The 25,654-nt window shown below is 39.1% G+C and overlaps 2 protein-coding genes across 3 annotated transcripts in view; both read right to left on the bottom strand.

Annotated features, from left to right (window-relative positions):
* LOC117299627 (monocarboxylate transporter 12-like) overlaps window positions 1-175 on the bottom strand; it is a 3,206-nt gene extending 3,031 nt beyond the window's left edge. The window contains exon 1 of the mRNA XM_033783176.1: window positions 142-175. Within this exon, the coding sequence (XP_033639067.1) occupies window positions 142-175 (34 nt within the window). The remainder of the gene's footprint in view (window positions 1-141) is intronic.
* Window positions 176-5,228: 5,053 nt separating this feature from the next.
* On the bottom strand, window positions 5,229-9,539 carry LOC117299513 (chitin-binding domain protein cbd-1-like). Of its 2 annotated transcripts, none has more exons than XM_033783061.1 (4): window positions 9,496-9,539; window positions 8,437-8,594; window positions 7,232-7,438; window positions 5,229-6,348 (listed from the first exon to the last, which is right to left on the bottom strand). In XM_033783061.1, exons 2-4 carry the CDS (start codon window positions 8,495-8,497, stop codon window positions 6,089-6,091), a joined length of 528 nt encoding a protein of 175 aa, XP_033638952.1. In that variant the 5' UTR covers window positions 8,498-8,594; window positions 9,496-9,539; the 3' UTR covers window positions 5,229-6,088. The 2 variants fall into 2 exon arrangements, with proteins under 2 accessions (XP_033638952.1, XP_033638951.1); XM_033783060.1 differs by lacking the exon at window positions 9,496-9,539 and adding an exon at window positions 8,731-8,809.
* Between the last annotated feature and the right edge of the window lie 16,115 nt (window positions 9,540-25,654).

Consider the following 25,654-nt stretch of genomic DNA (forward strand, 5'->3'; position numbering starts at 1 on the left):
TACTAGCGGTGGTTCAAAATCTGGGTATTAGCACACGAGGGTGATTGGTATTCAATTGTGTTGTTCAATTTGGTAGGCACAAGTGTACACAATTTTTATCAGGTCTCAATTTTTTTTCTTTTTTCTATAATGTATCCATACGACATACGACGCCGGGTCGCCCATTGTCGCCCATTGTCTTTATAAGGTATGTGGGTGATTATGAGGTGTCGTTAAACGACCGCGGTACCACGGGTTCGACTTTTGAACTCCCTTCGTTCGAGCTCCTTCTCTTCATTCCTCCATGTTGAGACTTATTACATAACTTTACCTGCAGCCGATTTCACGAAACTTTGCGCAACCTCGTAAAGTCCACTTGCGCAATGTTTATATAGCAACTTGCGCCATAAACCTTGCGTAAGTGGACTTGTGGACCTGAAATCGGCTGCTGGGGCGCAAGAACATTTGTGCCCCTTTTCAAAGAATCCATTCGAAGTATGTCTTCTTTATCTTGGAGGACAGTTTCACATGAAAGTGGGGTTTTAGTATATTACAACATAAAACATCCCTGTCCCGTTGATTCATTTCCGGCTTAGGTTGGGTGGGTAATAGAAGTTTTAACTTTGATTAAAGGCAGTGGACACTATTGGTAGTTACTCAAAATAATTATTAGCATCAAACCTTACTTGGTAACGAGTAATGGGGAGAGGTTGATGGTATAAAACATTGTGAGAACCGGCTCCCTCTGAAGTGTCATAGTTTTCGAGAAAAAAAAATAATTTTCCAATAATTTGATTTCGAGACCTCAAGTTTAGAATTCAACCATCTAAACGCACATAATTTCGTGTGACAGTGGTGTTTTTTCCTTTCATTATTATCTCGCAAGTTCGATGACCAATTGAGCTCAAATTTTCACAGGTTTGTTGTTTTATGCATATGTTGAGATACACCAACTGTGAAGGCTAGTCTTTGACAATTACCAATAGTGTCCACTGCCTTTAAGCTTCAGTTTGACTCTGGGTCATTTTGATTCCGGAATTAGCTGACCTAGAAATAGGCCAATATTCGACTCGCATCTGAGTCAACCCTAGACTTGATTCAAGTCCCATTCTTGTGTGAGAGGTCCCTAAGCATATCACGCCACCTTAAGGCCGAGTCACACTGCAGCGATAACGAAAACGATCACGACACAAAGAGAACGCATTCTAATAGACCTTATCGCAAATACCAATGCGCAAGCGCAGACTGTTGAATGAGGTGCATTGTGGGATATATATGGATCAAATTTGGATACCAGCAAGACCACAATGCACCTAATTCCAAGCTTTACGCGCGCGCCCCGGTATTTGCGAAAAGGTCTATGGTTGAATTGCTCCACGCAGAACAAGCACACGCTCATTCAACAAATAGAACGCGTTCTCTTTGCGTCGTTGTCGTTATCGTTCTAGTTATCGCTGCAGTGGGACCGGGCTTTTATACAGTACAGTGCGCGCTCGATCGCCGCACGGTCAACGGAACAGGTTGGGGAATGCAGAGCATCACAAAACATTAGTGTTCTGGCGATGGCACGGGATTGGGACTTGAGTCAAGTCTAAGTCAATCCAAGACTAACATCTGTATAATTGTTCAGTCTACGTGTGTTGCAGCCACCCAATGATCAAGACAATAAACCAAAAAAGGATTACATTTTTGACAATACACAAACCAGTTCAGGCAAACTTTTAGGGTGCTAGTGTTTTATTTATTGCCGTGAGATAAACTTGTGCAAGTTGTGACAATACAATTCACTATAATTTAACATATTTTGCAAACTGCAGATTATAGATATGAATGGGCAAAAGATAAAATATGATTTTTTACAACCTACAATTTAGCGTATAGGTATTAAAACCGTGTTTATGTCCTGTAGTTGTCTGTCTTATTGTCCCATTCACGTTTCCTATTCGCTAACCTAAAGCTTATTACCAATGAACAAATGGTCCATTTATTGGTCAAGTGCCGAATGAATGGGCTAGCGGTATATTGCTTGGTGACGAGCTAGGTTGGAGTGTTAATTCGTTGCTTACGTTTGGCTGAGCCGATTTGGCCGATATTATTTCAAACAACCACTGTAGATTACGCACATTCTCATATATTATTGGCTTTACTTGTGTTTGTGCAGTATTTTTGTGTTTGTGTTGCTTTGTTTCATTTTCCGCATCACCGCCCTCTGACGTTCGTTACATTTAAATATTATTTCGATGGAACCATTAGCGATGATAAAGATTCAATGTTTAATTTTAAAATTAGTTCTGATTAGAAAACGTTTTGATTGTACAGATCTTGGTCAATATCACCATCAGTCACGACATCAGGCTTAAACCACCCCGATAGTTGACAACTTTAGCAAGACAATATACTGAGGCATTTCTGTTTTCATTCCAAAGTTTGAATTCAGTTCAACCGAGCTCGAACTGGGAGGTCGAGACTTTGCGGCTGGCCAGTCACCATGCTGTCCCCACCGTGGCTCGAAGCGGGAGCTGTTGGCTTCGGAGTCCGACACCATACCACTACACCACGGTGGGTCCCCGCCCCCCCCGGATAGTTCGCATTTAAGACTTCATGAATATTTGATTTATACTTTACACATGACATTATGGCAAGCATGGATATACAGTGCTTCATCGTTAATAATAATTGTGTATACAGGGCATCTTTGGCTTGGAAGTCTGACACCGAAGCACTATACCATGGTGGGTCCCCAGGCCACTTTCGATAAATATGTAATTTTATTTCAATACCACAAATTCATTTCCTTGAAAAAAAATAAAAATAAAAATGAGAGTAGGAAAGAATCTTTAAATGAACCTATGCACTTTTTTAATTTAACATAGCCAACAAAAACACATGTCATTATTGAAAAAAAAAAAATATTAATGTGGTTAGGCAGCGGGAGTCGAACTCGGGACCTTTCGGTTCAGAGTCATGAGACTTTTGTTCCGACCACTGCTCTTCTTGCTAACATTGCGTTCTAGTTAATCATGAACCTTTGTTTAACAGCTTTTAATCATAACGTTGAAAAGAACAAACATACCATTTATTTTAGAAGTCGATTCGGAAGGCCTTCCACTGGGCCACTGTTCCCATAACTTAAATTGCGTTCAAATGTATTGTTATTGCCCTAATATGAACACCTTAAAATAAAATAAAATACAATACAAATTAACGGCGAACAAAGTGATGGTGCACGATGGGTGGATGCTTGGCGGACGGCCACTCGCCGCGCTCTCATTGACCGAACTCGAACCTGGAGGTCGAGGCTCTGCGGTCGGCCAGTCGCCTTGCTGTCCCCACCGTGGCTCGATCCGGGTACTTTCAGCTTCGGAGTCCGACGCTCTGCCCACTACACCACGGTGGGTCCCCCAGGATACTTACACATGACTGCATAATGGTCAGATAATCCAGGTAGAATAATAAAGTTTGAGACAATTGGTGGGGAGATTTCACGAGTTATGACAAGATCCAGGCAATGACCGAGACGATGAGTCGGCTCCTTGATATGCTGGGTAAGACCAAAAGCTTGAAGTAGATGCTTAAACTGGTTTGCATTGGTGTTGTGGACGTCATCAACATGAATGTTAAAGTCGCCGGTGATAATGATTTCCGATGGATGAAGCAGATATTCCAAAATCAAATTCTCAAACTCCCTTAGAAAACTTGAGAAAGTCACATGTTGGCCGTTTGAATCCCTTTCAGGTCTGTATACAATGACAAGTCGAACAGATTTAGAGTTTCCGGAAACTTCAGCATGAAGAGATTCAAAAGTTGTGTTCTTGGTGACTTTAAAATTAAATACCACAAATGTTATAGCATTTCCTTGAAAAAAAACACCCAATATTTTGAGAGTGGGAAAGAAGCATAAAACGAACCTATGCACTTTGCAATTTATCATAAAAAAAAACCCAATTGTATTTATTAAAAAAAAGAAAAACTCGAGTAGTGAGACAGCGGGATTCGATCCCGGGACCATTCGAAACAGAGTCCGGAGCTATTCCTCTGGGCCACCGACCTTCTTACTTAGAAAACTCGTTCGAGTTTAGTCTTAAAACTTAGGATAACCAGCTGTTTATGATAACATAGTAAAAGAACACACACAATTCGAACCCATTTATTTTACTTTTGCGTTCGATTTGTTTTAAGCCGAAGTATGAACAAATTTAAATAAAAGGAAACAAAAAAAAATGGAATTAACAGAGAACTGATTGCCTTTATGCGGTGAGACTTCGTGGACGGCCACTCACCGCGCTGCCACCACCGTGGCTCGAACCGGGGACCATTGGCTTCGCAGTCCGCCACTCTACCACTACACTACACCACGGTGGGTCCCCCCAGGATAGTTCGTAGTTTAGACATCATGAACATTTGGCTCACACTTTACACATGATACTATGGCATAGACAAACAGTGCTTTAAACGTGGTAAATACTTTGCGAGTAGAACACTTTAATTACAGGATGCTATGGCATATACAAACAGTGCTTTATACTTCGGTAAAGGTAAAGTTTAGAACTTGAGGTCTCGAAATCAACCATCTAAACGCACACACCTTCGTGTGACAAGGGCGTTTTTTTATTTCATTAATATCTCGCAAGTTCGATGACCAATTGAGCTCAAATTTCCACATGTTTGTTATTTTATGCATATGTTGAGACACACCAACTGTGAAGGCTAGTCTTTGACAATTACCAATAGTGTCCACTGCCTTTAACACTATTTATTAAATTATAGAAAGCATAATTAATCTGAGCAATTTATAACGTTGTATGTTTTTTTCGGCAATCTGCGATAAACACGTTATTAAATTGCAGTACCACGGATTCAAAGTAATTTCCGCAAATTCCACTTTAGTTTTAGCAGTTGTGTTCGATAGCATGACAACTGTTGATGGTTTTGTTCATTAGTGCTCCTTCCTTGATGTTATTTTGTGTTATAGGGAGGTTTTCAAGACGATGTTTTCAAGACTTTTACCATTCTTCAGTTGATTTTCTGTTACCTCTTACACAATTGATAAACTATTTTGGTTGTCGTACCAGCTTCTGTTGTTTGACTTTACGAAAGTTAGAGTTTTTAAACTCACTAAATGGACCGTTCCGGCTTTCCACTAAGCTCCGCCCACCGCGCACGTGAGCAAGACACGTGTAGCACTCCCAATGACATTCTGCCGCGCGTACCAAATAATACGCGCACGCATGACCGAGTTTGTCCGACCACAATCATTGCTGTGATTGGTCAAATGGGTGAACGCGCACAGTTTAATTGACAGGCCGGATCGGTCCATTTCGTAAAATCAAGCACTTGAAATGATCTAGAGTAAGTGAAACGAATCTGAATCATAAAACGAAATTAACATATACACGGAAACGAGTTTGATCGAGTGAGATTTTTTTTGCTGAAATGGGAGACTTTGGAACGCTTGGTGGCAGCAGACTTACCAAGTAAAATTGTTCATGAAAAATTCTGAGCCTGCGCACATTACCGAAAACTATGATTTCAAAAGTTAAGTATGCTGCCACCATTCGTCCGGAAAGCCCAAAAAAATTTCATGCAAAGGTGTAGTTTTTAGCTTTTATTTTAGTTAGTGATACGTCCACTATCATAATGTGCTCACTAGTTCATGTCTTTCCCGGCGTGCCTGTGAGTGACCAGCCGTCGATTTCACCAAACTCTTCCTAACGTAGTATTAATCTTAGGACTTAGGACGAGTTGAGTCCCGTATCCAAATACGTAGGAAGCGTTGAACCCATCCTAAGTAAGGACGGGTTATTCGTCCTAATTCGAGTTAGGACTGATCCTATAGAGTTTCGTGAAATCGGCTGCAGAAAAGGGACAAATTTGATTTGCTCAAGACCTCTTTACTTTCTCCGTTTGTGTTTGTTCTTTTTCTTAATATGTTAAGTTGTTAACAAGTTTTCGTGTGCACGTGTTTAATTCGCCCTTTGGCGGCGAACACGTTTTTAAATTGTAAGAACAACTATTACGGGTATAAACTTGTGTGACGTCGTTGCCAGTATGTAAGCCAATGCATTTTCTGCCTTAATTAGTTCACATATAATTGTTGGTATTAATGAGCTTATTGTCCGTAGCCGTCGTTAAAGTCGGCACAAAGAACGTTGTCAGTATAGTCACATGCAAAATAGTCGGGGTTAAAGGTCAAACCATCCGTACATGACTCATGGATAAGATCCCCAAGGATGCATCGGTAGTACTTCGTGCAGTCACTGTGGTCAGCAAAGTATTGACCATCACCAGCGTCGGCGCAATTCACTTCGGTTGTAAGAGATGCCGAGTAGTGACTTGATGTTAATGATGTGCTTTCGGTGACCGGTCCACCTGAAAGATTTCAAGAGGTTTGATTAAAGACACTGCACACTTTTGGTAATTGTCAAAGACCAGTCTTGCTCACTTTGTGTATCTAATGAACAACATATTCATAAAACAAGCCTGTGAATATTTGAGCTCAAATGGTCAACGAATTTGCGAGCTAATGGTTAAAGAAAAGAACACCTTTGTTACACGAAGTTGAGTACTGTCAGATGCTTGATTCGAGACCTCAAATGCTAAATCTGAGGTCTCGATATCAAATTCGTGGAAAATTACTTCTTTCTCGAAAACTAGGTCACTTCTGAGGGAGCTGTTTCTCACATTGTTTATACTAACAACCTCTCCCCGTTACTCATAGTCCAAGTAAGGTTTTGTTTCAATAATTAATTTGAGCAATTACCAATAGTGTCCACTGCCTTTAAACGCAGGGAAACAGTTAAAGTTTAAAGACAATTTGGATGTCAACATTTTGACCAACATGAATACACCGAGAGAGGGAAGGAGAAACAACAAACACATCATAATCACACCAGAGTTCATAGGAACTGTAATGTTAAAAGAAAACATGTATCATGAAATTTGTTCGTGTTTCTAAGTTACTTAAAATTAAATCTTGCGTTACTTCTTGGGTACAAAGCCTGTAAGCAACAAGTACAAAATGCATCATTGAATTATGTCCCGCCTATAAAACAAATTTGCAAGCTCGGTTGTTGGAAGGATTCAATAGGCACACTACATGATTATTAAACTCTCCTAAAGACTTGGACTGAAATGCAACCTATTTGATTAATGCCAGGGACAAAAAACATCTGCAGTTGTCAAAGGTTTCCATTGATTAGAGTGAAATTTAAAGCTAACATTTCAGTGAGTACGGTGCTGTTGACAATCTTACCTGAGCAGTTGAGCAAATTGTGAACCTCGTCTGCAGTTGAAGTAGGGATATCAAAGTAGATGACTTTGAAGTTGCGGCCAGGAGTACGTGTGTTCATACCACCCAGTTGAATCTCAGTACAACTACAGGGATCTTCCACTGGGATGACCCATCGGTATATATTGCCTGCACTCGGATCATGTTCGTGACTAATGGAACAAACCATTGCTGCACGATACACATATTAAAATAAATGAGAATTATTACAAATAGAAGTTCTCATTATTGAACATAAATTTATCTTCAGAATGTCACCTTTTGGCCGGAGTTGAATACGCACGTAAAACGCACGTGGCGTGTCATGGCCTAGGGGTTTATGAAGGTGTTTTCAACCATCTCAACGCAAACAACTTCGTATGACCATGGAGGAAGGAAGACAAGGAGCTCGAACGAAGGGACTTCAAAAGTCGAGCCCGTTGTACCGCAACCGTTTAACGACACCTCGTAATCACCCAGATACCTTACACAGACAATGGGCGACCTGGCGTCTGTGAGTTTGCGCGTGCGCACTTGGTTCTTCACTCAACTATGGTGTCGTATATCGTATGGATATAATACAGAACAAACAACTTTTTTGAGACCTGATAAAAATTGTGTACACTTGTGCTCACCAAATCGAAAAACACAATTGAATACCAACCACCCTCGTGTGCCTATACCCAAATTTTGATCCACCGCTATTGACCGGAAAGTCACAAAAAATGTAAAAGTATGCCATGATGTTTCCGTGAAACACCACAAACGGTAAATGAAAACGTGCGTATTCACAATTCTTGTCTCCAATGACTCAACTTTACACGCAGGCAAGAGCGCAGACTGGCGGTACCACACGTTCTGTACAGAGATATTTAATCCTACTCGTAATAATCGGCCGTCCAGCTGGAGGTCTCCTATCTTTTTCCACTGGCCAGACAGGGGCATTGTCAGAGTATTCTTTTGTTACTCTGCGGTTTTGCGGGTCGTTCGAGCTCCTTCTTTTCCTTCCTCCATGGTATGACAAGGGTGTTTTTTCTTTCATTGTTATCTCGCAATTTCGATGACCGATTGATTTTCAAATTTTCACAGGTTAGTTATTTTATGCATATGTTGAGATACACCAACTGTGAAAAGGCTAGTCTTTGACAATTACCGACAGTGTCCACTGCCTTTAAACTGAAATCACTTACCGTCACTTTGGCACAGGAACAAAATCCTGGAGGCAAACAGAAACGCGAGGCTGATCATCATATCTGAGAATCGTTGTTTTAGCTGTAGGTCTCTTATTGTGCTCTTGGCAGCTGACTACGTGTGTGTTTCCTTTATACAAGACTGTACATCGTTGGTGCTGTGTACAATGATACAAAGACAGCAAAACAAGTAACGCAGCTGTTGTAAAAGCGCCTACGATTCTTAAATTGTTACTTGTATTCAAAAATGGAAATACCAGGACACGAACAATTTAGTTACGGTGATTTTTACACCTTGTTTGTAACAATCGGTCGAGTATTGTCGTCGCGGTATGTGCTTAGAGGTGAAAAGTGCCAATTTCCATTGTTGCAGTAATTCCTATTGACAAGAGCAGCGTTTGACAATTCCCGCTATTAGTTTCACGCTAAATCAGAGGAGAGATCAATCATGTCAATAGGAGTTACTGCAACAATGGAAATGGGCACTTTTCACCCCAGTGAACTATATTATCCAGAGCAAAATCCATTGTTCGTTATTCTGAACTGGGCGTTTGCCAGATTGAAGAATTAGTACCCATGTGACATATTTAGGCATATAAGATTCGGCCTACTGCACACCCATGTACGATATTTTTAGGTTTCCGTACGTCCTTTTGTTTAAGTTCTGGTACAGACCTAGGAAGACGAAAATTTATTTAGCATGTAAAATTTCATTGTCAGATATGATATTATACCAAAATCATAGCATAACTGGCTAATACGTTTTTACAAGCTAAGACTCGGACGAAAATTATTTGTTTCCCATATTTCTCAAAAACTGCAGCACCTCAGTAAGTAACATTTCAAGGGACGCTTTCTACTATCAAAACATTCAAACTATGAAGTTTAATGTAAATCTGTGGACATTGTGTTTTTTTTTGTTAGGAAAAATTACATGAAAGGATTTCGTTCCCTCGAAAAAACAAGTATATCCCCTCAACAAGTTTTCGTTTAATCAAAAGTACAACTTCGTGCCTAACACTATATCTAACACTGTTGCGTTATACAAAGATTACCTACCTTCAGTTTCGCCAACAAACAGGTCATTGATTCTTAGAAGAAACTACCAGAATATTAGTGTCAATTCACTCAACTGGTGAGTCAACTACAAGCTTGACAAAGCAGTGTAACTCGCTGGTTTAAGTCAATGGTGTAACTCAATGGTATAACTCATTGGTGTAACTAAATGACGTAACTCAGTGGTGCATTTCAATGAGTTTACTAAGTGGTGTAATTCAACGGTGTAACTCAATTGTGCAACTCAATGGTGTATAACTCAATGGTGTAACTCAATGGTTTGACTCAATGGTGTAGCTCAGTTGTGTAACTCAGTGGTGTTACTCATTTATGTAACTCAATGCTTTAGTTCAATGGTGCAACTCAATGGTGTATAACTCAATGGTGTAACTCAATGGTTTGACTCAATGGTGTAGCTCAGTGGTGTAACAAAATAATATAATTAAATGATGTAACTCAGTGGTGCATTTCAATGAGTTAACTAAGTGGTGAAATTCAACGGTGTAACTCAATTGTGCAACTCAATGTTGTATAACTCAATGGTGTAACTCAATGGTGTTACTTAATGGTATAACTCAATGGTAAAACTCAATGATGTATAACTCAACGGTGTCACTCAGTGGTGTAACTCAAAGGTGTAACTCATCGTGTGTCACTCAATTGTGTCTTTAAGAGGTGTAACTCAATGATATAACTGAATAGCGTAACTCACTGGTGTAACTCATTAGTTTAACTCAATGGTGTAACTCAACGGTGTATCTCAATGGTGTAACTCAATGGTGCAAGGGATGTAACCATCAAATCATAAACTCACTTCCAAACTCAAACACTATAAAATAACCTCAAAGAGAATGTGTGTGCCGTCTCGTAACTGTCTAGCCTGCACAATGGCGTACTGCGTTGTGTTATCTCCAATGTATTCCCGTAGAGTAAGGGACTTAAGTATTCCCAGGGACTCTTAATGCGAATATTACTACTTGCGGTAGCATAAAAGGCTGTCACTAACAAGATCAATATTTTGATCAATACCTTGAAATCTCTATCTATCTAGCCCATGTCGCTCCACTGTAGAAGGAAGGCTCTTCATCACCATTTTACCTTGAAAGTCTAATCAAACCTCCTATGAAGAATAAGTGATCATGGACGTCCACTTAAGATTGCTTTGGTCTAGGCATATTTAAAGGGTGTTCTTTTTCCTAACAAAAAACACAATGTCCACATATTTAAATTAAACTTACACAGTTTGAAGATTATGATAGAAGAAAGCTTCCCTTGAAATGTTACTTACCGAGGTGCTGTGGTATTTGAGATAAAAAGTTATAATTTTCGGCTCAGTTTTAGCATGTAAACACGTGTTAACCAGTTATGCCATGGTTTTGATATAATATCATAACTGGTTAAGGGGGTTTTACATGCTCAAATAATTTTGGTCTCATGAGACCAAAATGATTTTGTGACTTGTTTTACTAATTTCTCAAAAACTACACAACCTTAGTTAGTAAAATTCGAAGGGAAGCTTCCAACTATCATTTTCTTCAAACCCTGCAAGTTTAATGTAATTCTTTGGACGGGATTCAGCAGTAGACTCGGCCCCTGTCTTTTATCCGCAGGTCCCTGCTGGCAGACCCAGTGATTCCAGTGGATATTATTATTTAGATAAACGTGTCCCCATATTCCCAAACATCACACTGCTGCCACGTCCGCAATAGACTTTGACTGCGTGTCTCTATGTGAGATGAATGAGGTCAAAGGTAAAAGTACACGCCGGTTTTTGAGGCAGGTCTCTGGCGTGACTCACGAGCCTCGTCAGATGTGACGTCAGAGGTTCAGGCTTTTTGAGCAGCAGCCTTAGCCGTAAGCTGTCAATGTGATAATCTGGAACACTAGGTGGCAGTAGACTTACTAGGTAAATGTCCATTGTCTATGTAGTTCTGAGTACGCACCCATTACCAATAACAATATATTTTATCTGGTAAGTATGCTGCCGAAATGGCTTTTGTTAAATATGCCTGATTATAATTGTAATATGCAACACGTCACAGTATGCCATGCATTGAGAAGATCTTACCGAAGGGAGAATTAGACAAACGAATACAAAATAATTGCAGGAGATAAAACCTTCGTCACCCTACACTTTGGAATCGATGGAATAATTACGTTGTTTTTCCCCCGGTCCCCGTATTGATCCACCTAGTTAAACAACAACAAATCTCTCCATGGCAAAGTGAAAATTGTTTGTGACCGTGAAATCGCTTTGGCATCAGCCTTTTTTACCTTTGCTATATGCATCACGTCAACGTAACCAGACCAGGTCGTACCGTAGTCTTGGTTCAGGACTCTCCTGGATTTGTAACAAGAAAGCGCGCTATCACCCCCAACGCGCTATCAACCACGAACCGCTATCACAGGAGAGTCTTGGAACATTCGTTAAATCTCCCCCCAAAATCGGGGGGAAACATAATGCGCGTGCGTAGGTTTCCCGCAGAGCCCGCCCCTTTTTTTGGGGGGGAGATTTAACGAATGTGCCAAGACTCTCCTGTGATAGCGGTTCTCGGGTGATAGCGGTTCGTGGTTGATAGCGCGTTGGGGGTGATAGCGCGCCCTGTTGTGACAAATCCAGGAGAGTCTTGAACCAAGACTATGTCGTACCGAGGCGGAGTAAAATTGGTAAAACGCTTCCACAAAAGGGTAGATTCGTTCGTGACCATGAAATGGCTTTAGTTTAAAAGGCTTGTTTAAAATTAGAATATGCAACACGTCACAGTACGCCATTGAACAACGATTACAACGCTTGCTGACATCAACAAAGCGACAGGCATTTTATCTGCTCTCCACAGGCTAGCTACTTCTGATTCAAACTTAAAGGTAGGTCGAGTTTTTAGTTGCTCTTATTAATAGCTGACGTATTTTACCATGTTTATCATCAGCCTCCCGGGTAAAGTAAACCTAGGCTTTCTGGCACCATACGCCTAGTTTAATATTTATGCATGACGTCGTAATTCTCACTCAAACTGAGTCCATAGGTGCACGTCCGCAGCCATTGCATTGGCTGCGCCGATGGCCTCGTTTTGGGTTACAATTGTGACTTACTCAGGCAAAATTTTTAATAAACCTGTATGTTTGTTTGATCCTAGCTCAGTGTAGAAAATTACCATTGCTTTGAGTTTGTGACAAAACATTTGCTCGTATAACGCATTTAGGTGCCAGGTTTGTGACATCGGCAAGATAAGAATCAATCATGGAAGGAGAATATCTCCATGAACAATGAACCAATCAACATCAGCCATGGGTCAGCTATCAGCCCGCCATTTTGAAACTTGTAGTGAGGTATCTTTGGTATCCATCATCTCACATCTAAATTGGCACTAAAATAACTTTAGAAAACTCGATGTAGTTGTTAGATGATTTAGGAAAGTTTGCACTTAAATACTGAAAGTTATATTCCAGATATTTGTTTTCTTCCAATATTATAGAATGTTTCTGAACAATAACATAATTTTTGGAGTAATTTTTTTTTAACGATTTATATGTTTAAAAAGATAATAAGGTTGTGTGTGTGTGTGTGGGGGGGGGGGGTGATTCCGCCTACCCCTTTTGTGACGTCAATCGAGGCAGACTTTGCCTCGATCGAACATCGAACACACGTACGTGCAAGTACGTTCAAGTCCTAGTCGTGAGTTTGTCCATTTCGAACAAGGTTTTTTTTACTGCATTTTTCCGGCAATGTCGACCAGGGGTGTTTGCTGCTGGATGCAAGTCTTTTCCAGCGCTGTGCAGCAAACACTTCGAGAATCCGGAATACACTACACATTTTGTCTTTTCTAATACATGACGCCATTCCAATAATTTTAAAAGTCAAAGAAAGTACCTAAATTACGTAACGAACCTAAATGAGCATTTGCCTAACGTGAACACAAAAATCAGGTATTGTTTCAACTTTGGGGCATGATTTTAGCTTGCGCCAAGCGTTCCACGCGATTCATCGCGCCTCGATTGACGTCACGAACAGCGCCCTCTCGGATCGGACTTTTTTTGTATTTGTAAATAAAATGAACACTAATTTGTGTAAACCTTAGTTAATTGTTTATTCATGTTCCACTCATCAAAATACATAATGACAAAAGGTTTATTTTGACAAAATACCACTTCCAGGTTTAAAAAATTAAAGAAAATAAACTTCGCTTATTTGCAAAGGGAATGGATTAAAGAAAAAAGTAGATTGATCAGTTTAACCGAATTACTACATTAGAGGAATGACATGGTGACAGATCATCATTACAGGCACCAACATAATTTCGTCCCCTCAAATATTCATATCGTTCCCTCGAAACTTCATTTTGTTTCCTCAAAATATACATTTAAAAACGACACAAACTACAAACTATCCTTGCACCTCACAGGATATACGACTTGCAGAAGAAATACATTAAAGTTTCCATTGAAAGGACTTGACAGGATCATCACAGGGAGCCAGTTAAGCAGAAGCATCTCACTCTATATGCCAACAATGCTGGTTTTTATGTTAACTGTTGCTATGCTGTTTCTGAACCGGATTGGTGGTAAGTCATTGTTTGTGGTCTTTTTCAAAGGCATAATTTTCTCCTTATTGTATTCAATCGTTGTTGTTAGTAAAGGTATTTAGTTAATTGATGCAAGTCTATCTTTATGTGCTTAAAGTGTAGACCTGTCAGTGTTTTTTATTATGTATGAATGAACTTATTGATTTATTTATTTAGACTGCTTTGGGTCTTCTATACCCTCAGTCCCCTAGGCCCCACACCCTCACTATCCCCTGTGCTTGATCCTACTGACACAGTTCAGTGAGCACACACCACCCGCACACCACCCAAGGCTCCAGAGCAGGTTTCACCACGCATTACCAAGCTCCGTTTCCCGCCTCTATTTCCCGCCACCGTGCATCACCAAGCTAATTCACCTTCACAGTACTTTAGCAGCATGCAGCATCACAGTCCAGCCTACTCCAGAAGACGATCAGAGCATACTGATCGAAACGTCGAGTTTAAACCAACGGTTCTTTCCAGAACCACCCCAACTCATTAGAGATAGTTAATACATGGTGTTTCCGCAAATCTTTCTATATGGTATTTCCACCATGCAAAGTTTCACATGTTACTTATGTATGAACTGTTGATTTTGGGGTGTCTGGTATTGTGTGTTGCACGCAGAATGTCTTCACCCGCAATGTATGTAACATAATTAAATTAGATTACGTAAGTTGTATCAGTTTATTTGTGACAGTCTTTATAAATGAAAGTATAAAATTGAGCAGTGCATTTCACTAGTCGACATTTTTTTTTCAATCAAAACGGTGAAGTGCGGTTGATAAATTAATGTTAAGTCTTCAATATTTCATTATACAGCAATGGTTTGTACTATGGGTATGGAACCGGATCCGAGTGCAGGGAACATATACCGATGGGTCATCCCAGTGGAAGATCCCTGTAGTTGTACTGAGATTCAAATGGGCGGTATGAACACACGTACTCCTGGCCGCAACTTCAAAGTCATCTACTTTGATATCCCTACTTCAACTGCAGACGAGGTTGCTCATGAATTCCTCAACTGCTCATGTAAGTTTACTTTAGGAGTTCATGCCATACCAGCGGTGCATCTTAGTTTTGTTGGGATTAAAATAACCAAGTGGGCTAATATAAACAGGTGGTCTCTTCCTGAAGTATATACATTCTGGAATTATCGTGACCCAACGGTTTTTTAAGATGAGCGGATTCAAACTCTGGTGTTACTGATCAGCAACGTGTTGGATCGGGTCCTTAAACAAGACACTTATAACCACTGCATCGTCATTCGGATGGGACGTGTGTTGTGTAACGCACGTAAAATAACGAAGTGCACTTACTATAAAGAGAAGGTGTTCATTACTTTAAAGAGCCTATTGACAAGAACCTAGGCGCAAGAATCAAACGGGGGCAGATATGCAGATTTCTTTAATTTGACTTTATCTGAGAGAGAGAGAGATACTGCAGATACTTAATGGTTAAATTAAATAATTGTAACTTCGAACAAACTGTAATTGTTGTCCACAGAGCTCGGGAAAGTACTGGGTAAACAGTCAAGCAAGGCATCATGACAAATCGTTGCTGTGTTGCCACACTTTCCCTTGTAGGAACGTTTTACAAAATTAAGTTCAGTTTTAATTGTTATTATTTAATCTGAAACTGAGCAGAAAGGGAATCTTGAAAACGTGCCAAAAAACATTGCCGATGCAACACATGAGAGGCCCCACCGTGCAGTTTCTGCGTCTGTCGCACTGATTTAACCTATTTTCTGCTAGGTTTTTCAGGGTTAAATTTCCGTTTAGATAGTAAATATTAATGGTCAGTGTTCTAAACATCGTTATATCACGATGACCTGTCCGGAAGTTGTGTTAATCGTTGGAAAAGACACCCAAATCCAACACAATGATTTGTCTGTGCATTTGTGACAAAACATCGCGCTGCTGCGTCGCAGTCAAATAATAATAATACACGGTTTTTATATAGCGCTTTTCACGGGGTGTCTCAAAACGCTTCCGACATTATTACCCCTGGTCACTGGGCCTTAAATCATTCCTTAAACCATCTCAGCTCCCTGGTGAGTATACAGCCTGTGCGACAATTATAAGCGCTACATGGCTAAACCAATCAAAAGAACCATCTCTGCCCTCACAGGTACCCATTTACCCCTGGGTGGAGAGAAGCAATTATAGTTAAGTGTCTTGCTCAGGGACACAAGTGTCACGACCTGGATTCGAACCCACACTCTGCTGAACAGAAGAATCAGAGCTTGAGTTCGGTGCTCTTATCCACTCGGCCACGACACCCAAAGGCATCTATCACTTGCGCGTAGGGGCTAAAATGGGTCTAACCAAATTTCCCTAATTTCCAATGATAACTCCTTCTCCCTTGTTGCATTAACAAGTTGTTGTATTCCTCTTATCTGTGGTAATTAATTAGCTGGACCGGCAGACAGTGAAGTAACAAACTCAACCTTTGGCCCTCGTCAAACAGCGACCGATGGTCCTTTCACGATAAACTGCAAGGCGTTTGCAGATGGCGCACTCTTCGCAGACCCTAATGACTGCACTAAGTATTTCATATGTGTTTCTGGGACTTTATATCCAAAGGATTGCGGGAATAGTAAATTGTTCAACATCGCCAAAGGTATGTGTGACATTCCTAAAAATGTTGATTGCCCCGGCGCAGAGTAGAAAAGTGAGTTAAATACACGAAACACTGAAATTGACAAGACTAAAACAGGCTTTACCCATTCAGAAACAGTTATTTAAAGGCATTGGACACAATTGGTAATTACTAAAAATAATTTTCAGCATTAAAAAAACATTACTTAATATTTAATATTAATATTTTTATAATTGGCGCTTGTGATGTTGGATGTTGTATAAAATAAAATAAAATAACAACTAATTGGAAGAGGTTGATAGTATACAACATTGTGAGAAATGACTCACTCTGAAAGAAGTAATTTTCCATGAATTTGATTTCGAGTCCTCAAGTTTTGAATTTGAGGTCTCGAAATCAAGCATCAGAAAACACACAACTTCGTGTGACAAGTTTTTTTTTTTTCTTTTTTTTTTTCAATCTTGCATTTTTGATGACCGATTCAGCTCAATTTTTCACAAGTTTGTTATTTTATGCCTATGTTGTGATACACTAAGTGGGAAGACATGTAATCAATGGTGTCTAGGGTCTTTAAACTACACTGTACAATGATACAGTAAGGCACAATTTTGTCGAAATTACAAAAGCAATATAGTATGGGGAATTATGTTATACGGGTTCACAATGGTTCAATAATAACCAGCAATTTAAAGACAACACTTGGGTATATGCTGAGGAAGATGCTTCTTTTTCCTTTCTTAAAGACATACAAAAATTGTTTTGGTAGACTTATTGTTAATAAGTATTAAGTGGTTCAATTTTGTTTAAGTGGCAAGAGATATGGTTTAACTTGGTTTACTTGTTTAATTCCGGGCATATGTCTCTGTCGCTTGTTTTGTTTACGAATGTAAAATGTGTTTTGTACGCCTAAATTAATAATAACACTCGCCTATAAATAGTAATGATAATAATAATACATAGATGTACGAATTGAAGTGCACTTAGGACATTGTACAAAAGGGCCATTTGCTCGGGTGGAGTACCATTTCCTATGACTGGATTACTAATTTGTCCTGGCAGATTAAAAATTAATTGCCCGGCTGGATACCATTTTGCCCGGACGGAATGCCAATTCGTCAAGCTGGATTACCAACTTGCCCGTGCCGATTACCAATCTGCCCGGGCGGATTACCAATTTGCCCAATCGGATTGGTGATCAACCCAACCGAAATAACAATACAGCCGAGCAAACTATAGGCCGAATAATGTTTGTTAACTATGTCCTAAAAACATGTTTCGTAAGAATCTCAAAGGCAGTAGACACTATTGGTAATTGTCAAAGACTAGCCTTCACAGTTAGTGTCAACATGACCATCAAATGACAAACCTGTGAAAATTTGAGCTCAATCGGTCATCGAACTTGCAAGATAATGAAAGAAAAAACACCCTGGTCACACGAAGTTGTGTGCGTATAGATGGTTGATTTCGAAACCTCAAGTTCTAAATCTCAGGTCTTGAAATCAAATTCGTGGAAAATTGTTTTGTTTTCGAAAACTGTGGCACTTCAGAGGGAGCCGTTTCTCAAGATTTGTTATACCATCAACCTCTCCCCATTACTTGTCAACAAGAAAGGTTTTATGCTAATAATTAATAATTATTTTGGGTAATTACCAATAGTGTCCACTGCCTTTAAGGGTTTTCTCATAATTTTGAAAATCAAAATACAGGATGTAATGTAGTAGTTGAACGTTCAAAGTTCAAATTTGTATCACTCAATACAAAATTAAAAAAGAAAATATTCGAATGACGTATTGTCATATTGTTTTATATTTGTTTTTGCCGTCGTTCCAGTCAACGACAATGCTTCATTTTAGTACCCGTTCGGTCAGCTTGAAACTAATACTCAATGGGACACCTTTAAAATTGTATTTCCTATCAAAGGCATTGGACACCTTTGGTTATTGTTAAAGACTACTCGCTAGGTTCGTCTCAACATTATACGCATACAATAACAAACCTGTGAAAACGTTGACTCGTCGAAGTTGCGAGAAAATAGAAAGAAAAAAAACACCACTGTCACACAAGTTGTGTGATTATTAAGAAAACAGTAATTTATCATTTTAATTTATAAAATCCGAGACATTTGTAGGAACTCACAGATGGCTTGGATTCGAGACATCAGCTAAAATATTAAAATCAGAAATTACTTTTGTTTTCTTCTCAAAAACCAAGTTACTTCAGAGAGAGCCGTTTCTCACAATGTAATTTACTATCTACAGCTCTCCAATTCTCGTTACCAAGTATTTTTGTGTGTGCTAACATTTATTTTGAAATTGTACGGAATCAACAAATCGTAACACTCCCGGGGAGTTCAGAGAGATTTATAAACGTTTATTGTATGGATTATTGTTACCATTGTATGATGATAACAAGTAAGCATTGTGTTTGGATAAAGGCATGGGGACACAAGAGCTCGATTATATTTCTGTTATATTTATTATCAACACATTAACATTCCAATAGGTGGCCCAAAATACATTCATTGTACACAATTCAAAAACACAAATTTGCACTATGATATTACAAAGATACAATTACAAAAATGCGAAAAACTAAGTGACAATTGGCTAAGACAATAAATACAAATTGACAGTCTCGGGTAATTTGTTTGAACGTGTACGTTTCGTTTTGGTACAGAAAGAGAATTATCTTCATCAAAAAGGCGTTTTTAACATGTCAGCAATTTATTGCAAGCTTTTAGTTCGTGAAACAACGAAACATGATACATAGTGATTTTGACCAAGTTAAAGATTTTTGTGTGTGTAGTGTTTTATTGCTTGCAATCAATGATATTTTTTTAAATTCATGAGTGGTTTCTCCAATGATAACTGTTTGTACTATACAAAGTGCACTTTTGTGTAAGCCTTAATATATTTAATTGATGTTAAATTTGCATCGGAGACAAAGAATATTAATTGTTGGTTTGTATCCATACACCGATGTGTGTTAGCCATGTATACTCAGTACTTTCCCCGAGTCCGGTGAAAACAAAATCACAGGCATGTTACTCGGGTAGAATTCGAACCCATGACCATTGTAATTCTATAGCAGTGTCTTACCAACTAGACTACCGAGGTTGCCCGGCAGCTAGAGGCAGTTCGAATCCTATGTTTTGGCAGCGGGTACCGCAACGATATAAATTTGCATCGGATTTTTTTATAAATATTCTTCATTTATTGTTCTAAGTTTTTGACCTAAAGGTTTTGAGCAACGAACACAGTCTAACCTACCTCAGGGTGGGCTATTTCATATAGGTACAACAGAAGCAGATCATGGGCTGAAACAATGTTGCTCGGCAAACTTATACACCAATTCAGACGCGCACCGGGCGCGCAAGTGTTGAGCACCGCGGCCATTGCTGAGGTAACGTGTGCCTAGTTTTGTGCACAAAGACATAAGGAAATCATGATTCTTTTCTCTTTTTATGGAAACTTAATGTTTTTCTCTGACATGGCTGCATGATATGACGATTCACTACATTCTTGCCATTTTTTTTTTAAATTAGGCACAAAGGAAAATACCGAAATTCTGACAAAATCTCATTTGAGTGACTATTTTATGCAGTGTCCGCGTATAATTTCCCCCCGATTTCACCTAAGACAAGCACCGTTTTCAAGATGATTCGGTTTCTATCTAGTTGCACATTTTGTAGTCAGTGATCTTCATTAGTATATCAAAATGTCCATAAAGAGTGAATAGAAACATGATTTCCTCGTGTCTGTGTGAACAAAACTAAGCACATGTACACCTCAGCAATGGCGCACGGTGCTCAACACTGCGCGCCTGAATAATTATATAATTATATATTTATTGACCAAACCAACAGCGGACGAGCCGCCAATTACAGGAAAGGATACAAAAAAAAAAAACAATAAGAAATATTCATATAGCCTATATAAAAACAATCTGATATGTACAAAGTTAACAATTAAAATAGAATCATCTTAGGAAAGAAAATTAAAGCATACATTGAAGATTAAGTAAAATAAAATAGGGAACAGAAACAGACCACCATGAACGACTGTGAAAATATATTTAAAATAAATTATAAACAGAATAAACGATAAAAAGACACGGGAAAAAGAAAAAAAAATCGATGTAAACAATACCAAATAAAATAAAACACTGTAAATACATGTATACATTAGTTACTGGCAGAGGATATGGCACTCAAAACCTGACCACGAAAGGAATTAAGAGAAGGGGCTCCGAACACATCACAAGAACCATGGATACTATTATATGTGGCGGAAATCCTTGACAAAAAGCCACGCTTTGTCACATCTACCCGATTCCTTGGCACATATAAGATGTGTTTAATAGACTGTCTAGTATTACGGTTAGGAACATGTAAGGCAAAGGGGTTGAACTCAGTGTTGCTAAAATGATTGTGGAAAGATTTGTAGAGAAATAGACAGTCATTCAATATTCTTCTCTGCCTAAGGGGTGGAAGTCTGTACATTTTACAGAGGTCAAGATAATCCAAGTTATAAACAGTGTCATTATTTAGTGTCCTATGAATAAATTTGAGAAAACGAAACTGAACTCCCTCTAGTCTATGTGCTTGATGGGCTGAAATAGAGTTAAATACAATGGTACAACATTCAAGATTAGGTCTGATGAGAGAACAAAACAAGGTACGTAAAACATGCTCATTCTTTAAGGAGCGAAAGTTACGCCATACTAAACCACTCATGCGATTGGCTTTTTTGATAATAGTATTAACATGCGAGTTGAACGTGAGTCTGCTGTCAATAAAAATACCAAGATCTTTCTGGACATCAACACGAGTAAGAATATTATCACCTAAGGTATAATCAAATTTGACAGGCTTCTTCTTAAGAGTCAGGGTTAAAATGCTACATTTGTTAACGTTAAGAAATAGACGCCATGTTTTAGACCAGTCAAGAATTCTATCTAAGTCAGCCTGCAAAGAAATAGTATCGGCTGTGCCACCAGACTGACGAAAAACCTTTAGATCATCAGCATAAAGTAAACATTTATTACTTAAACATTCAGGAAGATCGTTAACAAATAATGTAAATAAGAGAGGTCCTAGAATTGAACCCTGTGGAATTCCAGAGGGCACTGTTTTCCATTCGGAAGAAAAACCATCCACAACTACTCTATGTTTATTGCCAGTTAGATAACTTTGTAACAAAATTAATACATTTGGATGAATATTGTAGGAATTCAGTTTGTACAAAAGAAAATCATGGTTGACTCGATCAAATGCCTTGGAAAAATCAGTATATATAACATCTAACTGCTCTCTCTGATCAACAGCACGGTATGCCTCCAGTAAAAGTGAAGTAAGGTTTGTGGAACAACCCCTTCCAGAGACAAAACCGTGATGTTGCTCAGAAATCGCAGGTCGAACATGGGAAAAAATCTGCTCACATAGTATTTTTTCATAAACCTTGGCTACCTGAGGGATTAATGAAATTGGCCTATAGTTAGAGACACTTGACTTTTTACCAGCCTTATGGATAGGAACAAGGTTAGCAGTTTTCCAACTTGAAGGAAAGCATCCCTCCTTGGATGCTCTTGTGAAAATATACGATAAAGGACCACAGAGGGCACCAGCACAGGAATTAAAAACAAAACCTGATACATTATCTGATCCACTAGCTTTAGAACAGTCAATATTGTTTAACTTTTTTAGAACATCAGATCCAGTTATTTGGATAGCAGGCATGGCATTCAAGTTAGCAGACTGAAGAGTAGGCATAGTCTCCGTTGCATCAGATTCATCAGATGGTGGAAGATATAGACAGACTGGAAAAAGTCCATAAAAAGAGCTGCTTTGCTAGACGAATCAGTAGCTTCTAGACCTGAGGTTTCATGACGAAGAGTTGAAGGCAAGGCATGCCGGCGGGATCGAGCCTTAATAAAACTCCAAAAACGTTTTGGATTTTTACCAATGTCATCAGTGATTGATTGAAGATATGATGCATACTTAATCTTTACCAGTTTCTTGAAATCAGTTCTTGATTGCTGAAAAGATGCTATGTTCTCCGGAGTAGGATTGGATTTCTTGCGGCGAAATGCTCGTTCTTTGGCTCTTAGGGCAAAATGAACTTGTCCATCAAACCAAGGAGGTGAGGGACGTCATGGACGGACAACAGGGACAACATCGATGATGTCAGCTTCAACAAGATCATAGAAGAGAGATGTAGCATCATCAATATTGTCAGTGGCTTCGAGCAGATTCCAGGGAATGCACTCGAGTGTTCTGTTGAGGTCTTTTAAATCTGCTTTACGGAAGTTAAAAATGGGCCGACTGGTAGGCTGTAAAACAGGCATTGAAGTATTATTGAAAAGAAAGCTCAATCTTATTGACTTGTGATCAGATTGAAAAAAAGTCATCACAAGTTGTAGACGAAGCTAGGAGGTTACTAGAAGTAAGGGCAAGGTCGAGAATGTTATCTCCTCTCGTGGAGCAAAAGTTTACTTGTTGCAAATTGTGAGCAGACATGACAGCATCAACAAAAACATCAATCGTCGATCCACTTGAGACTGCCAGCTTACTTCTAGGGTTCCACTGTAAAGTAGGGAGATTGAAATCTCCAACAATACAAATGTTATTGTAGTGGCTGGAAACAATAGTTAAGGTGTCAGCCAGTGCCTCTAGTGGCTCAACTCCACTGTTCGGTGGCCTATAAAAAACACCAAGAAGCATCTTGTTACGGCTAGACAGACGTACCTCAACCAATAACAGCTCCAGATCATTACGCTCGAAATCTTGCCTTCTACGGCATACAAAGTTATTGTGACAGCCTAGAAGTACACCTCCTCCGCGTCTGTTTACTCTGTCGTTACGAAAGATGGTGTAGTTGGGGATATTTAACTCGGAATCCATCACATCAGTAGTGAGCCAGGTTTCAGTTAAAGCAAAGAAGTTGTAAAAGCCACCAGGTTGCAAATTAGCAACCAAGGAAGTGTGGAAAGAGTCAAGCTTATTTTTCAAACTTCTTACATTTTGTATGTACATCTGGCATGTTGAATTTGGAGGGCTCCGAATAGATGTATAGGCAGGCAAGTGACTTGACATTTAGACTGCCCGGTTATAGCTGCCTTTGAATATTGCACCTTGTTGTCATGTCCAACGGATAATAATAGTTATAATATAGAACAAACAAGGACATACACAGAGATAAACTCGCAAAAAAAAAAAAAAAAAAAAATATCAATGATTAAAACAAATTACTTTGATCTAAAAACAGGGTGCTCCGTAGTGAAAACGTACAACAGCAGCCCGTTTCACGAAACTTTACGCAACTGCGTTACTAACGCAACTGCGTAAGTCCACTTGCGCAACGTTTATGGCGCAACTTACGCCATAAACGTTGCGCAAGTGGACTTACGCAGATGTGTAAAGTTTCCTGAAATCGTCTGCATGACACATGTCTGTCTACGCTTATGGCATGCAGTATTAGTGCGCGCAAGTTACTACAAAAGAAACTAAGAAAGGTTGTTGGTATTAATAATAACAATAATAATAATACTAACATATAAGCATTTATATATCGTTCTCATACAAAAAAAGTACCACAACGCTTTTCAACAAAATAAGAAGCAATCAAAAAATAACATGTCAATTATTTCCTCTGAGTAATGTTGGTTCTGACGAGAAATTATGCTCAATGCTCAACGTCTCGATCAGTATACTTTGATCGTCTTCAAGACAATAAAGTTTTACAAGTTTGTTTCGCAGGTTTGGCGCTGGCTCTCACTAAAAAGAGTTTGATGTAACATCCTTTGAATATCTCTTCAAGTATGCTCTGAACGTCTTTAGGATAAATAACGTTTACAAGTGTGCTTCGCAAGTTTGGCGCTGGTTCACACAAGTACGTACCGTGCTGTAACTGCCTCAGACAGTTTTCTCTTTACAGCACGTTAAAAGCAACGTCCTGTTTACACCTTCTGGTCTTGCAGTAGTTTTTAGATATAAAGATAGATATATAAAATGGTTTATTAAAAAACTATCCTCGCAGCACAAAGGCTGAATTACAACAATTTTACACAAATTTAAAATTTGAAATTAAATAGAACTTGAAGGCAAATTGGTAATTAAAAAAGAATTTTATGTGAAATAGTTTAGCCACTCCCCTAAATTTACACCATGAAAATTGCACATTGAAATTGAATTAACTTTACTCAAAACTTGTGCGACAATGCAACAAGTGCCACCAAGAGAGGTTTATTGTAACATCCTTGAATATCTCTTCAGTAAGAAACGTTTACAAGTTTGTTTCGCAGGTTTTGCGCTGGTTCTCACAAGTGCGTGCCGTGCTGGTTGCTGCCTCTGTATTTCTCTGTTTACAGCACTTTGAGAAACAAGACACGGTATTAACTGATATAGCTTTACCTTTGGAGCGACGATCAGAGACAAGACTGAATATTGTATATAGATATGGATTGATGGATGAATTGATTGGTAGGATAAAGACAACGGTCCAGGCATACATGTAAGGCTGAATAGTAATAGCACCAGTCTGAGACAGTATCCCCATAATAATAACAGGCATCCAACACATGAGATCCGTACCTACAATAACCGCCATACGTAATGCCATGTTCATCTCTTCATTACCAGTCATATTAGCTCTAGATTCTTTCATCCTTTTATTTGATGCTCTGAAACTGAGGAATATGGCCGTATAGGCGATTGTGATAGTCAAGAAGCAGATTAAGTTAACACCTAAGAAGAGAATGATGGAGTAGGTCCACGCAGGTTTAAGATCTTTCGGGACTGGGATTCGGAAACTCTGCCTACCGTTATCAAGGCTCCCTTCTTGGAGGTCGTATGAAGCGGGTTTAGTGATGAGAGGCAAGCCGATACAAACGTCTGATAGACCGTATATATCAGAGTCGGCATCCGCCAGGATTGTTGGTAAACTACTAAGTATGAAACCAACTATCCAGATGGTCGCTACGGCAATACGCGCAGTGAATCGCGT

The sequence above is a fragment of the Asterias rubens genome, chromosome 14, assembly GCF_902459465.1.
Source record: "Asterias rubens chromosome 14, eAstRub1.3, whole genome shotgun sequence".
Lineage (NCBI taxonomy): Eukaryota > Metazoa > Echinodermata > Asteroidea > Forcipulatida > Asteriidae > Asterias > Asterias rubens.

What these genes read in the sequence shown, in the direction of transcription:
- LOC117299513 (XM_033783061.1), bottom strand. Translation starts at nt 8,497, where the DNA reads ATGATGATCAGCCTCGCGTTTCTGTTTGCCTCCAGGATTTTGTTCCTG. An exon ending in GTTCCTGTGCCAAAGTGACG is followed by an intron (nt 7,439 to 8,436) that starts GTAAGTGATTTC and finishes TGTATCGTGCAG; the next exon opens with CAATGGTTTGTTCCATTAGT. An exon ending in CAATTTGCTCAACTGCTCAG is followed by an intron (nt 6,349 to 7,231) that starts GTAAGATTGTCA and finishes GAAATCTTTCAG; the next exon opens with GTGGACCGGTCACCGAAAGC.